This window comes from Mobula hypostoma, chromosome 22 (assembly GCF_963921235.1).
Source record: "Mobula hypostoma chromosome 22, sMobHyp1.1, whole genome shotgun sequence".
Lineage (NCBI taxonomy): Eukaryota > Metazoa > Chordata > Chondrichthyes > Myliobatiformes > Myliobatidae > Mobula > Mobula hypostoma.
The window spans coordinates 14,125,485-14,141,776 of NC_086118.1; the positions used below are offsets into that span (position 1 = coordinate 14,125,485).

Genomic DNA, 16,292 nt, shown 5'->3' on the forward strand with positions numbered 1-16,292 from the left:
AAAACTGAGTAAACTGTTCCTAATGATATTTGATGCTTTGTTGAAACAGTAGCTGACATTAATTGGACATTATCTACCTCTAATATCTTACGTTTTGTTGGTAGTTTCAGCTTTGTGGTTTCCCTTTGTAGCACTAAAGGGCCCATAGACAGTACAGACTACCAAATCTTTTGTCAACAAAAATCCACTGCAACCCAAGGAACCCTGCAACCCTGCACTAAGAAAAGGCTAAAGCCCACCTGACAAATTTCAATGGTCAACAATATTTGTTCTGGAAAGGGGTCATAATTTTAAAAACATATTCCAAGCGCAATGTTTGAACTTGTGCTTTGTCATCTCTTCATTTCTTTTCTCTGTGGATTCAGTTCAATGAATAGTGCAGCAAACCAACAGGACCTCTGGGTTTTATCAGCGATCGCCACATGGCCTGTGCATAGTTCTTTGAGAGGCGCTGAATCTGTGGAGTCTCAGTTTGAGCACTGAACTCTGGATATTACACAACATCTGATATATCAGAATGTAATGATCTTGATCAGCTAAGTAATTAATGTACGTAATTAAGAGACACGACTGTGTTTGATCATCCCCATGTCAGCAGACAGAACTACCAGACCAGACTAAAAGTGTAATTAAAGCAGCATAACGAGTTATTAATGAACATAATTTACAATACATCTGTTGCAGTTGGATGTTGCACTGAGTGACCACTGTGGTAATTTGGAAGCAGAGAGATCAGAACTATTTCAGAGTAAGCTTGATGTGTGCACAGTATATCTCCCTGCTTTCTCCCTCATGGGGTCTCTGTTGGACATCTTTACCAAGAAAAGAGTGGGCAGAATATCCACGTAACATTTTATCATCATCACTCTTTGTGGAAGAGCTAAAGGCAATGACTCTTACAGAAGTAACATGAGCAAACTGTGCTCAGTACAAACAGTACTATGATCCTTCATATTATTATGGAGGTAAAAGATCATTGATTTTTCTCAATGACTTAGATTTTTTTAAATAATTATTCATTGTCTGCTTTGACATACTCTTGTCCTTCCACTTATCTTATTTTATCTTTGACAAGATATGTGCTGGTATTAACTAAAATAGAACATAAATTTCAACATTCACGGTTAACACCAGTGCACATGGTACTATCAAAGATAAATGCTGAACCACAAGCAAAAGGTGAAGGGTCTCGGTCTAAAACATCAACTGTTTACTCTTTTCCGTAGATGCTGCCTAGTCAGCTGAGTTCCTCCAGCATGTTGTGTGTGGTGCAGAAGATTAATGCCTTTTTTAATTTATTGAGATACAGCATGGAATAGGCCCTACCAATCTTTTGAGCGATGCTGTCCGGCATTCCCCTGATTTAATCTTAGCCTAATCACAGGACAATTAACAATGGCCAATTAACCTACCAACTGGTGTGTCTTTGGACTGTGGGAGGAAACCAGAGCACTGGAGGAAACCCACACAGTCGTGAGGAGAATGTACAAATTCCTCACGTGCAGCAGTGGGAATTAAACCCGGGTCATCTTGACGGTAAAGAGTTGTGCTAAGCACTACACCACCATGCTGCCCAATACTAGTCAGGTGCTCTCCATGAATTAGTGTGTTCCTGACTTGCATAGTTGCAGATTGTAATGGTGATGTGAACTGGAGATCAGACACTGGCAGGTCTGTTCCCCCTCCATCTCATTCGACACAATATAGAATCCAACAACAGAAAATCAATAGGCTGATCTATAGAATCATATGTAATTTGCTTCAGCTTGTTCAACTTGACACTAATCATGACTGGAGAATATTGCACAGCCTTCTGAATAATTTTACTGCTCCGATCGGAAAGTGTAAGTGCAATTGAGTGAATTTGTTTTATTTATTCTATGTTTTAATAATTAATGATAATATAACTTATTATCTTTGGTTGATATTTTAAATAAATATTTTTATATTTTAATTTTAAAAAGTACTTCTTATGTTTTAAATTAAAATATTCCTGTTTGGTTAACTAAAATTCACCTATATAGAACAAAAATTAGTTCTTGTGGAAGTTATATGAAAAAGGAGCAAACATTAAATGTGTACAGAGAACAAAATGAATTTACCAAGAGAGAAGATTACAGACTTCCAGTTTACAGCAGGAGTTCATGTAAGGCATTTGCTTTGGAAACTGACAAGGCAATATCTTTGATTGATAAATGCGCAAATATACTTTATCAAACAATGTAATCAAACATCTCCGGTTAATTGAAACAGTAACCCTTTTTTCTTCTGCTTAAAATGTATTTATAATTCCTTTGTTTGTAGGCTCATGTACTCCTGAGGATATGACTGTTGAGAGCCCATCTCCCATAGGTGTGCAGCTCCACTTATATCATGGGATTCAATGAGAAAGAATGGTTCATATCATGGAAAATAACTATATATCAGCAGTTTCCTAGAAACATAGTCCCTCTGTAATGCAGTGGTATACCATCCATTGAAATGCCAAAATAGATTCATGCTAGATGACCCAATTCCTATGCCCTTTCATATGTTTTACTCGGAAGAAGTACATTGCCAAAGGGAATTCTACAAAGTTATTTCAGTCAGGCAGAAAAAAAATCAAAAGTAAAATATAAATGATAATTGTTTAAGTTTGTGGGATTTAATTTACAAATATAAGCAGATAGAATGCAATTCCCAAACACAAATAAAACTAGGCTAGTTTTTGTACTGATGAACTACTTTTTTGATTCTATCCCCACTATTAGCATTAGTTAAAATATACACTCAATCCTTACTGGGTAAGCTTATCATCCAAGGAATCCAAATTGAAGTTCTAGTTAAATAATAAATCTTAAAATTAACTGACTTTCATTTTGTTAGGAGATTGTTCGAACAGACCTTGATAGTAAAGATTTTGTGATGTTCATTGTGCTGAATCATACCTTTAGATAGCTAGATAGATCGATAGATATACTTTATTAATCCCTAGCATATCTGATACGGTTTTTCATAAACTTACATCAGGTTACTGTAAATGATGCCACAGGTATTGAAGATTAGAAGGAGTGATAAATCAAGAAATAATGTATAAGAATTCAACTCAGTTGCAATCAAGTACATTGCTTTCCACACAAATCATAACAGTAGTTATTTCCTCTAGTAACTTGTAAAGAATGTTTCTTCTTGAAATTTCTCATAGACTTGTTTATATCTTCCATCCTGTTTATTCTGCAGGTCAATGGCACGCTACTGGAGGATATGGTCAGTAAATGGCACTTGTATAAGGAAGAGTGTTTGCAAAACCTAAGCATGTCTAATGGTAAAACTGGTGAGCAACCTAACTTAATAGCAAAACTAATTCATAGGAAAATAACGCTGTTTAAACATTTTTAAATTTGGCTAATAGAATTCTAATGAAGAAATGGTTGGTGAATGCCCTCAGTCCTCTCATTGAATACAGCCAGATGCTTATTGGTGTTTGGGATTCTCAGAACCATATTATGTAGTAACATTAAGAGAGGGGAATAGCTAAAGGAAGCTTTGCCAATAGTTTGACCTTGAAGAGTGGTTTCAATGTGGGATCATAGTCTGTAGTAAAAGCAGAAACTTACTAACTGGTCCTAAAGAATACATTTTCTACTTCCCTCTCCCAGAAAATGGTCTCACCCTGCAGAAGCAAAGGAGGAAGCTTATGCCAGTATCACTTACAATTAGTAAAAACATTATCTTCCACATATGTACCTGAAACTATTCTTGGTGGATGAGGTGATCTGCTGCAAAATAAGAAAATAATTTGTCATGCTGAGAACTGTATTGAATTTTTAAGCTGTTCAACAGGACAGATAGTGCTGAATTTAATTCTAGAAGTTATAGGCCGCTTATTTGAAGTGAAATTTGAATATTAATAATTAGTGATTGTCTTACTTTTATTTTTCTTCAGTTTGTGAATTTTTTGCTTATAAATATTCAATAACATGGGGCAAGTTCAGTCGTTAGAAAAAAAGTCATTCAGGAGTGAGTAAAAACTAAATGAATTGGATTCCCCGTAATGGGCCAGAAGATGTTGGATTTGGCCACCTTTGTGACTTATATTTACAGGATATACAGGTTAATGTGGGCACGTGGCCAGGTGGTTAAGGCATTGGACTAGCGACCTGAAGGTCGTGAGTTCGAGCCCCAGCCGAGGGAACATGTTGTGTCCTTGAGCAAGGCACTTAATCACACATTGCTCTGCGATGACACTGGTGCCAAGCTGTATGGGTCCTAATGCCCTTCCCTTGGACAACATGGGTGTCGTGGAGAAGGGAGACTTGCAGCATGGGCAACTGCCGGTCTTCCATACAACCTTGCCCAGGCGTGCGCCCTGGAGAGTGAAGACTTTCCAGGTGCAGATCCATGGTCTCGCAAGACTAACGGATGCCTTTACTATACTGGTAGAATGTGGTGTTCGTGTATGTGAACATGTGAAAGAGTTACATGTGCATGCAACACACTGCCTTCATCGTATGTGTAACGTAAGCGTGCATGTTAGTTGTTGTTGTTCTGCAACCTTGCTTTGAAGTTCCTATTGTTTCATGGACATTATTACAGATAATAATTACCAATCCAACAATGTGACTCCTAGAGCAGTTGGAGGGAGAATCAAATGAGTTGATCCTCCAAGTCTGCAAGGCAGACAACGGGGCGTGTATCAGGAGAACAGGGCGTCGGAATGCCATAACAACTATTGACTATAGGCTTTTCATCATCTGAGACATTTAACAAAATATTTAAAGTCTTCTTACAAATAATTAATTTAATGCACTCACGCAGTACTACAAAAGCACATATGAAAATAAATGAATTCACTCACTTTGAAAAGCACAAAATTCTGCAAATGCTAGAAATCTGAAACAAAAACATGAAAATAAACAGAAGTATTCAGGCAGCATCTGTGGATAGAGTTCAGAAGAAAAATCAATAGCCTGAAGATTTGCCTTTTTAAGCATCCACATAGGTGCTGCCTGGCCCACAGAGTATCACTAGTGTTTTCTCCTTTTGTACTCAAACATTCACCCACCCTTCCCTTTTGGTATAGTGGAATGAGTCACAGAGTCATAGAAAAATACAACACAGAAACAGGCCCTTCGGCCATCTAGTCAGTGGTGAACCACTAAATCTGCAAACTCCCATCGATCTGCATCCACACTGTAGTCGTCTATACCCCTACCATTCATGAACCTATCCAAACTTCTCTTAAACACTGTAAATCAAGTTCACATGCACCACTCGTTCCACACTCTTACAACCCTCTGAGTGAAGACATTTTCCCTCATGTTCACCTTAAACATTTAACTTTTCACCCTTAGCCCATCGTAGGATTACATAATTGTAGGGGGGAATCTCATAGAAACATTCAGAATGTTAAAAAGCCTGAACTGATTAGACATGGCAAAGTTATTTTCCATGCTAGGGTATTCTCGGACAAGAGGGCACGACTTCAGGATTGAAGAACGTCCTTTTAGAACTGAGATGTGGAGAAATTACTTTAGTCAGAGGGTGGTAAATCTGTGGAATTTGTTACCACGAGTGGCTGTGGAGGCCAAGTCATTGAGTGTTTTTAAGGCAGAGATAAATAGGTTATTGATTAGCCAGGGCATCAAAGGGTATGGGGTGAAAGCAGGGGAGTGGGGATGACTGGAAGAATTGGATCAGCCCATGATTGAATGCTGGGGAAGACTCAATGGGCTGAGTGGTCCACTTCTGCTCCAATATCGTATGGTCGTATGGTCTTATGGTCTTATAATTGATGGAGATGTACATAATTCACAACCACTGACATTGAGGTGGGGTTTCACTTTAAGAGGCTGGTCTGACGTGATGGTATAATTAAGTAAAGAGCTTTTAGCATACTTTGAGTTCAGTTTTTTGGTGTTCAATAAATGACTTGCTACAGCTTTCCTGAAGCATAAAACGGCTTGGCCATTGTACTTCAGAAAACCAACACCATGACCTCTGGTTGTAGTTCCACCCAACCTCAGTGGGAAAAAAAAACCTGTTTGCATTTGTTCTTTCTATACCTCTCATAATTTTGTATATCTCTATCAAATCTCCCCTGGATTTTCTACATTTCAAGGAATAAAGTCTTAACCTATTCAATCTTTCCTTATAACTCAGATCCTCCAGTTCCGGCAACATCCTTGTAAGTTTTCTCTGTATTCTTTCAACCTTATTTACATCCTTCCTGTTGGTAGGTTATCTAAAACTGCACACAATACTCCAAATTAAGAGCATCTCGAATGTCTTATGCAACTTCAACAAAACATCCCATCTCCTTGATTTATGAAGACCAATATGCCAAAAACTTCCTTCATTTATGATTCCACTCATGTCAATGTGGTCTCCATTTGTACGTCAGCTAATCTGGGGTGAAGCTAAGCAGGGCTGACTGCAGATGCATCCCAGCCCTCCCAGCGCCATATCAATGTTCCACCACAGGGCTCAGTTTTCACCTCTATGTTGGGGTGAATACACGTAAAAATGTGAAACAAAATGAGCCATGAATAAATAGCAATCTTCCATTCAGCATGATTTCGGCCACCATCAAGCCACACTCTTCTAAAGACGCATTGACTTGTAAAGACGTGCACCTTTTATCAAACAAAAGACAATAAAATACTTGGTTTGATGGTATAACTGACCAATAGCCTTGCATGGACTGTTGAATCGTGTGGGAGAATCCAGCACCAACCTTGCCCAGGACTTCTTACTGAACTTAGCTGCTCCACTTTCCAGTGTGGAATTGTGTGCAATTCCACTGGCCCATGTGGACCTAATTATAGTACCCGACGGGTAATATCTCAACTCCCGTTCTGGCACAGATGAGAAACTTGTCCAGACTTCTGGTTGCTCAGACGTTTATCCAGAGTGCATCTTACGACAGGATCACAAAAGTGCCCTGTGGTGAGGGTGTACTGTAGCTTGTGGAATACAGATCAAGGTGACCTCTTGAATGCTCCCAAAATGGACGCTCAGACTGCAGTCATGCTCCGCTTGTCAATCAGGCAACCCAGACTGCTGCGGACCATGCTGTGTTTGGAGGCCAGGCCTCCTGGCTCTGAGCTACAAGGATTGTTTACACGGCATTTCCACTGGAATGTGGCAACCATCCACCAGGCATGATGAAGCACACCCTCAAAGCACAAGAGCCAATAAAGACACAAGGGCAATAAAGGAAATATATGTAACAGTTATTAGTTGGAATGTGGCTGCAATTTAGCAAGCTTTAGTTTATAGTTTTGGCTTGGAGATTTAATTTTATGTTGCAGACACTCTGATGGCCAGCCACAGAGAGAATATAAATGTGGCTGCTGGCAATTTGGGGAGTATACAAGGCTAGGGATTGGTGATTTAAAACTGGTGTGTACCAACTACTACCAGCAGAGGGTGATAAATCACTAGCATTCTCTACCCCAAGCATTGTGGAGGTTAGATTACTGGTATATTGAAGGAGAAGGTAAATAAATTTTTGAAAGATTAGCTATGATCATATTGAGTGGTGGGGTTGGATAAAAAGGCAAAGTGGCCTACTTCTATTTTTTTATGTTCTTATGTTTTAGCGGTATTTAGTTTGGGCCAATTTGGGACTTCTCAGTATCCGACTGCCTTAAGATCTTAAATAAACTATTGTCTTGTGAAGCAGTACTCGACATGAAGAGTGGATGATCAGGTCCCTGGGCATCCAATTTCAAGACTTGCTTTGACAACCAAGGCCACTTTCATTCCTTCACAGTCATATGGAAACAATTTAACTTGAATTAATTTGAAAAAAAAATTATACAAATACATTAATAAATAATGAAATTATTATCCACACTATCTCAAATTTGAAAATAAAGTCAGGTAACATCTGCCTGTGTTTTCCTCTTCTACAGATATTTCCTGAAATCCTTGAATTTTCTATTATTTATTGTTTTTATTTCAGGTTTCCACCATCTGCATTATATTATTTTTATGTTAGGTTTCTCTCCCTGTAAGAACACCATGGGCACCAGGTACAATGACAGTGCTTCAGTTTAATAGCTCATTTAAAACATAGAGCTTCTGACAGTGCCGCACTTCCTCAGCTATCCCTGAGCTATTGTTTTTGCCTAGATCTTTGCATCCAGCTGTCTGTAGTGAGACTTGGATGCACCACTTTCGATGTCAGAAGCAGGGATGCCACCAGTTAATGGGCAATGGGTCTTGGCGAGTAGCTGAAAAGTAGCAGGTTAGTACAGTAACATGACCACTACAGGGATAATGCACAATGAGCCCCATCACTGGGGAATTGGAAATAATTCCATCTGCAGTACACTCTGAAACTAACCAGTGGCACCTACAAAACGACATGCAAAGTATAAAGATTCAAAGGATATTTATTATCAAAGTCTGTATGTAGTATACAGCCCTGAAATTCATATTTCCCACAGACAGCCACAAAACAAAGAAACACCATGGAACCCGTTCAAAGAAAACATCAAACACCCAACATGCAAAAATAAAAGAACATTCACACAAATGGGGAAACAAAGAATGATTAACACACAGAATATTAAACATCAAACCTATGGTCCTTGATGCAATCTAAGAATGTTCAGTTTAGTTCAGTTCAGTTCAGTTTAGTGCTGTGTTGTTCATTGACTGCAGGCTGCAGAACCAATCCGCCTGGTCAAAATCGCGCAAAATAGCAATAAAAAACGGAGTAACCAAAAACTAGAAACACATATAACATGAACCGCACGCTCATTTTCAACATCGCTCTCAACCACGGTGAGACAGCAAAAGCACCAGATCCCTCAGATGGCCCAAAAACACATCAACAAAATGTAAATTACAGGCTCCAGTCACACACAGATTGGTGGTAGAAGTATATTTACAAAAGAAGGAGGAGAAGAAATAGTTTAGTCGCATTGGTCACTGGCAGCATCTTGCCAAAAGATGGCGCCAGCGTGTAATCCTGCAGTCACTCCATCTTCCGCATTCTGGCATTTATTAGAGAAGAATATATGAGTTACTTCCCTTACACATCACTGAATGATCAAACACATACTCTGCATATCTTCACCTTCAGCTTGTTAGAGACGTAACTCATAACAGTTCATGGCTATGGTATCATCACAGCCAAAGCAAGGTTACTCTGGCCCTGCTTCAGTGCTGGAGATGTGTCTGGAGAAGGGGGACCTATTTCAGATAGAATATTCTTAGTGCACCATAACATTCAAACTTCAAAGTAAATTTATTATCAAAGTACATTTCTGTCACCCTATACAACCATGAAATTTATTTTCTTTCCAGCATTCATAATAAGTCCGAAAAAACATGACAGAATTAATCAGAAACCCATACAACAAAATGGACAGGCAACCAATACACAAGAGACAACAAACTGTTCAAATCAAAAAGAAAAGAACAAACAAAATAATAATGAATAAATAAGCTATAAATGTTGAGAATGTGACATGAAGAGTCCCTGAAAGTGAACCTCTGTTTCAAGAGCCTAATAGTTGAGTAATAACTGTTCCTGAACCTGGTAGTATGGGTCTGAGGCTCCTGTATCTCCTTCCTGATGGCAGTGGCAAGAAGGAAGCATGGCCTGGATTATGAGTGTCCTTGATGATAGATGCTGCTATCCTGGCACAGCGCTCCTTGAAGATGTGCTCAGCAATGGGGCAAGTTTTACAGGCATGAAATGCAATTTTCCTTTCAGATTCAGTGGGAGAAAGGGGGTGAATCTCCAAGATCCTGAAAGTGTATTGTTCCCTTTCTTCTTTCACCAATTAAACAACTCCAGTTCAACAGTGGCAAGGCTGTGTGCTGATTGATGGAAAGGACTGTGTCCAGCAGGTGTCACCATTGTGCATACAATCATCCATCAACACTATCAGGAGAAAACCTGCAGATGCCGGAACTCCGAGCAACACATACAAAATGCTAGAGGAACTCAGCAGGCCAGTCAGCATCTATGGAAAGGAGCACAGTCGACATTCTGGGCTGAGACTTTCAGCAGGGCTCCTTATCTTTATTTTCTCCAGGTCTGCACAATGGTCTTGGCCCGAAACATCAACAGAACTCTTTTCCGTAGATGCTGGCCTGCTAAGTTCCTCCAGCACTTCGTGTGTGTTGCTCCATGAACACTATGACACTTCTGTATGCAATTTTTGTTTGTATTACTGTCAAAAACCAATGAGAAAACTCCCAGTGCCAGACAAGGGCCCTCTGCAGAAACATGGATCATTGCTTAACAAATTCTTGGTAAAACTGACCCACAAATCCAGGAGTGACAAGTCTGATCCCAAACAAACCTCACTAAATTCTGCAAACAATTACAATTATTAACAACTACCAGCCTTAAATTAGCTAATTTTCTTGAAGAAAAGCAGAGGTCACAGTACATAGGTCACTGATGTACAGTATCTAAAAGAACATAGATCATTATCTGAAGTGATGTGGTGCAGAATAGATAGAGAACTTCTTTTCAGGGAATCCAATGGAATCATCTTCAAACCACAAAATAAATTTATTATCAAAGTGCATATATGTCACTATATACAACTCTGAGATTATTTTTCTTGCGAGCATACACAGCAAATCTAAGAAACACAACCCTGAAAGACCACGCCCAACAGGATGGACAAGCAACTAATGTGAAAAAGACTGCAAACTGTGCAAATACAAAATAATAATAATAATAATAATAATAATAATAAACTGATAAATACTGAGAACACAAAATAATCTGCAGATGCTGTGATCAAAGCAACACCTTCAGTACGCTGGATGAACTCAGCAGGTTGGGCAGCATCAGTCAGAAATGATGAGTCGACGTTTCGGGCCAGAACCCTTTGTCAGGACTGAGGAATGAAAGATGGGGAAGGTTTTGAAGAATGCTTGTAGCTTCAGTTGAAGGACCAGTAATTTGAAAGACAAAGGGGTAGGGGACGGGAAGCATTGATGTCATAGCCCTGAAAACAATGGGTAGTAGAAGAAGGAGGCGGGACCATGAGGGAGTTGGGGGAGAGGTAGAGTGAAATAGGGATAGAGGAAGGGAGGGAGAGGGAATTCTATGTTCATGCCAAAGGGCTGGAAACTACCTAGACGGTATATGAGGTGTTACTCCTCCAACCTGAGTTTAGCCTCATCATGGCAGTAGAGGAGGCCATGTATGGACATATCTGAATAGGAATGGGAAGCAGGGTTGAAGTGGGTGGCTACCGGGAGATCCTGTCTGTTGTTTGATAAATACCGAGAACATGAAATGAAGGGTCCTTGAAAGTGAGTCCATATGTTGTGGCAAGAGTTTAGTGATGGAGCGAGTGAAGTTGAATAAAGTTATCCCCTCTGGTTCAAGAGCCTAATAGTTAAGAGGTAACAGGTTTTGTTGAACCTGATAATGTGGGCCCTATGGCTCCTATTCCTTCTTCCTGATGACAGCAGTGAGAAGAGAACAGGGCCTGGATGGTGAATCATTAATGATGGATGCTGCTTTCCTGTGACATCACGCCGTGTGGATGTGCTCAGTGGCGGGGAGGTCTTGATCTGTGACGGGCTGGGCCATATCCACTATATTTTATAGGATTTTTCATTCAAGGACATTAGTGTTTCCATGCCAGACTATAATGCAATCAGTCAATATACTCTCCACCACACATCTACAGAGGTTTATCAAAGTTTTAGATGTCATGCTGAATCTTCACAAACTTCTAAGGAAGTAGAGGCGCTGTTGTGCTTTCTTTGCAATGACATTTATGTGTTGGACCCAGGACAAATTGTTTGAAATGATAATGCAGAGGAATTTAACATTGTTGGCACTCTGCACCTCTGGTCACCCAATGAGGACTGGGTCAGGGACCTCCAGTAGTCAATAATCATCTCCTTGGTCTGCTGACAGCAAGTGAAAGGTCATTGCTGTGGTACCAGTCAGGCAGATTTTCAGTCTCATTCCTATGATCTTCCTTCTAGGACCAAAGGGCACAACTTCAGAACAGAGGAACACCAATTTAGAATGGAGATGAGGAGAAATTTCTTTAGCTAGAGGGTGGTATTTGTTGCTGTGGTATTGTGGTATTCATTTGGTGGCTGTGGAGACCAGGTCACTGAGTGTACTTAAGGCAGAAGTTAATGGATTCTTGATACGTCAGGGCATTAAAGGTTATGGGCAGAAGGCAGGATAGTCAGTTTGAGAGGGAAATGGATCAGTCTTGATCAAATGACAGAGCAGACTCAATGAGCCAAATAGCCAAATTCTGCTCCAATGCCCATGGTCTTATGGTCGTTATGCTGATTCATTACCACCTTTGTTTTGGCCAACAAGAGTGGTGTTGTCAGTACAATATTGCATTGGAACTGTGTTTAGCCTCACAGACATAAGTGTGAAGCGAGTAGAGCAGGGTGCTAATCTCGCAGCCTTGTGATACATATGTGCTGATGGAGATTGTGGAGGAGATGATTTTGCCAATCTGAACTGACTGGGGTCTGCAAGTGAGGAAATTGAGGATCTATCTGCACAAAGAGGTATTGCGAACAAGATCTTGAAGCTTATTGGTTAGTTTTAAGAGGACGATAGTATTGTATGCCGAGCTGTAGTCAATGAAGAGCAACCTGATCATGGATCTTCACTACCCAGGCGTTCCAGGGTTGAGTAAACTGCCAATGAAATGGCATCTGCTGTGGACCTGTTGTGACAGCAGGCAAATTGGAACAGATCCAAGTCATTTCTCAGGCAGGAGTTGTTATACTTCATCACCAGCCTCTCAAAGCACTTCATCACAGTGGATCGAAGTGCTCCTGGATGATAGCCATTGAGGAAGGTTACCATGTTCTTCACAGGCATGTGTATAATTGAAGCCTGCTTAAAGCAGGTGGGTATCTCAGACTGCTGAAGCATGAGGTTAAAGACATCAGTGAACACACCAGCCAGTTAATAAATACAAGTTTTTAATGTTCACTCAGGTACTCCAGTTGGGCAGGATGCTCTCTCTGGGTTCACCCTCCTGTGGGTTCAGCCCTCAACACAACAGCCGTCTATGGGTCCAGACAGAGAGTAGCTTCATTACCTAAATAGCAACTCTCAATTTGGAGTTGTAGATTAATGATACTGGTAAATTTTAGATTAAAAGGTAATGCAATTTTGAGTATTTATCGAAGAATTTGCCGAAGCCGTGCGATTTTGCATAAATAGATTGTTTTCAAATTTGTTCTTTGGTTATGATGTTAATCTGAGATTCAGCCTGATGGATTGGTTGCCTCATTTATCTCAGACAAAATAATTCAAGACAAGGAACTTTAAGATCTTTATCAAATATTTTTCCCCTCTTCATGATTCCATATAAATTAATCAATTCATTTGTGAATAAACTCCATTGACATTTATCCTTGTACTCGATGGCATTGAAAAATAAATTGGTTTAAGGAGTTGAGGTGGTACAATGCTGGAGTAACACTGTGAATCTGTAAACTTATAAATGACTAATAAATGACTGAAAAATAATCTTAGATGTATAGTCGTGGATGTCCTTGAATTCACAAGTCAATGATTTGAGAATTGCTAGAGCGTAGCAACAAAAAGAGACCCATTTCAGCTTTTTGCTCAGACATTTACAGGTCTATTTTCATTTCCCTTCAGACTTGTTGCCACATTGTGAGCCTCTGCGCTGGCGAAACAATGAATCACTGTGATTCCTTTTTGAATGCCTTAGAGTTTAGAAGGAGAGGAAATACTACCAAGGTTAAAAAAAAGGATAAGCAAGTTACTTATAAAGACTGAAATACAATCTGATTTTGAGAGAATAACTGAGACAAAAATTAAAATATACTGCAGAGTTGAAACAGTGCTGGGGAGTTCACAGCTTTTGAAGCAGGTGCTGAAAATTGAGACAAATGAATAAAATAATTCAGTCCTCCAATTGTTAGCTCTCATAATCTTTGGATGTATAAGTAAATGGTCTCAGGGGGTGGTGAGGCTGGAAGTTCTAGGGGAATATGAGAATGTGATGGATATTCACTGTCCACGACCAGGGGGCCTTTTTGCCAAGCTCAGTTTTCTAACATGATGGTTGTGAACTTCCGGAGATCGAAGTGCTGTTTTGAGTAAGATAAGTGTCCAACTAATATTCTTTGTTCAGCCTCTAGTCATAACCTGGAGCCAGTCTTCAGTTCTTAATGTAAATTGCAAGCAGTAATCAGTCTGAAGTTAAAAGGACAACTTTGTAAACAAACCGCTCTCTATATAGAGCACAATATGCTGGCCCACAGCATGGAGCTGGTTGCTAAAGAGTGCAGTGTAAGACAATGGTGTTATGTTAATTGGGCTTATATCAAATCAGATGACACTGGCAAAATTATTTGGTTCAAGGAAGCTTGCAGGCCAGATTGATACTATCACTTATCACATCAAATAGCTAACCTCTCAATAGTTGGAGGAATTTGTGTACTCATATACAAACGTAGTCAGCATTCAATCTAAGGAAAAGATACCCCCAGGGGTGCCCAAGAGTGGGGGGATGAGCACCCCAGTCGGATGGACACAACGACATCAGACCCAGGCAATGAACAAATGATGATGAGGAAGCAATGTGCATGTGGCAAAACCTGCAAGAACAATCGCGGCTTGAAGATCCACAAAGCGAGGATGAAGTGTTTGGCGGGAGCAGGAGCAGCACAACGCGCAGGTGTCCAACCTGGTGAGACGAAGGAGGGGCCAGGCCCGGAGTCACCCCATAGTGCCCGGAACCTCCAAGTGTTGCAAACTAATCCCTCGAACATCAAGTCTGACAGGAGGCGGATCAAATGGCCTGCAACTAACATGACTTCACTGTGGAAGCAGTTTGATGATGATGTTAACCAGCAGGCTGGATGGAGAGCGAGGTGTCTCCCAGTGGAGATTGGTTGTAGGGGATTCATAGCCCGTTCTTTAGTTAGAGCCTTCAGCATTTTAGGCATCGAAGGAGAGAGGAAGAGGAGAGTCATCTGCAGTACCACCGATGCGGCAGAGAGGGCCTCAAGATGGCTGTGGCTCAAAAGAGGGGAGCCGTGGAGTCATAAGTAGCTAGCCATCTGGACACAAGCTGGGGTCTGATCAGCCCCGGCTGGGTCACCTGGAGGAGGTTGTACGATGTTGAAAGACCCGAAACACCCGATGATTCCAGGAACATCACTGAAAATGTGTCCAGAAGCATCAATAGGTGTATGTACACAGTAAGTGTCTGAAAACTATGTTCCTGGAAGCTTTTAGATCATCTGTGTGAAAATATATCTGAAAGAACATATCATGTGTGCAAGAAATGGCAAAAAACAGAATAAGCATAAGAGAGTAGTTAAGCTTGTTAGGAAAGGTCAAAGAAAAACAAGAAGAATGACAGAAAGTGAGGGTGTCTAGAATCCATTCCTCTGCCTTTGATTTCTGTGATGAACAAAACATTCACCTGCAACTCATTGGTATGTCTTTCCAGCTTATAAGAATTGTACCTGTGTGTACTTCGGAAATCCTTTGTGTTTTAGAAATCATTTGTGATTTGGAAATCTTTTATAAGATAGAAATCCTCCGTAAGTTTTAAATGGGTTTTAAGAATTTTATTTAAATTTGAAAATAAATGAACTATGTTTAAGCTACTTTGTTAGCTGGAAGTACCTCCTAGTAGGTAAAGGAGACCCATTGCTCCAATAGTTGATATTGCAAACTAAATTTGCTGTGTAGGATAAACAGGGAAGTGATCCAGTCTTTGAAGAGTAAGTGGCTACAGTATAACTTCCCTTTAGTGAGGTACCCAAAGCTATCTAAATCACATAAGGCTTCAGATCTTAGTTTGAGTTTAGAACTCCAAAGTCATCAAATCCATTACCATCACAAGAAGTTCCTCAAAGGAATAGTGCAAGATTATTCAGAGCACCAAATAAATTATTAATGAAACTGTCCTCCCAGATTAAAACTCAACCTGAATTAGGGAAGAAGAGCCAAAATTGAAAGTTGTATTATATTTCAAGACAAACTGAAATGAAATCTCAACTTATTCTTGTATTGTTGTTACACGGAGCAACTGGAGGCTGACCCAAGTGCAGAACACAGGCACGGAGACAGAATTGGACTGGGAACTTGACTTGGACTCTGAACTTGGAACCAGGACTTGGACTTGACTTGGAACTTGGAGACTTGACTGGACTCAAAGCCTTGACTGGAACCTGAATCCTTGACTTGGACTGTGAATCGAAGCCTTGACTTGGACTGGGACTCAAAGCCTTGACTTGGACTGCGACTCGAAGCCTTGATTTGGACTGTGACTCGAAGCCTTGAC

The 16,292-nt window shown here is 40.2% G+C and overlaps 1 protein-coding gene across 6 annotated transcripts in view; it reads left to right on the forward strand.

Moving 5' to 3' along the window:
* Nucleotides 1–16,292, forward strand: part of LOC134336484 (glucagon-like peptide 2 receptor) — a 194,688-nt gene that overhangs the window by 105,598 nt on the left and 72,798 nt on the right. For all 6 annotated transcript variants that reach the window (XM_063030751.1, XM_063030752.1, XM_063030750.1 and 3 more), the window contains one exon: nucleotides 3,220–3,313. In XM_063030751.1, the coding sequence (XP_062886821.1) occupies nucleotides 3,220–3,313 (94 nt within the window). The remainder of the gene's footprint in view (nucleotides 1–3,219; nucleotides 3,314–16,292) is intronic.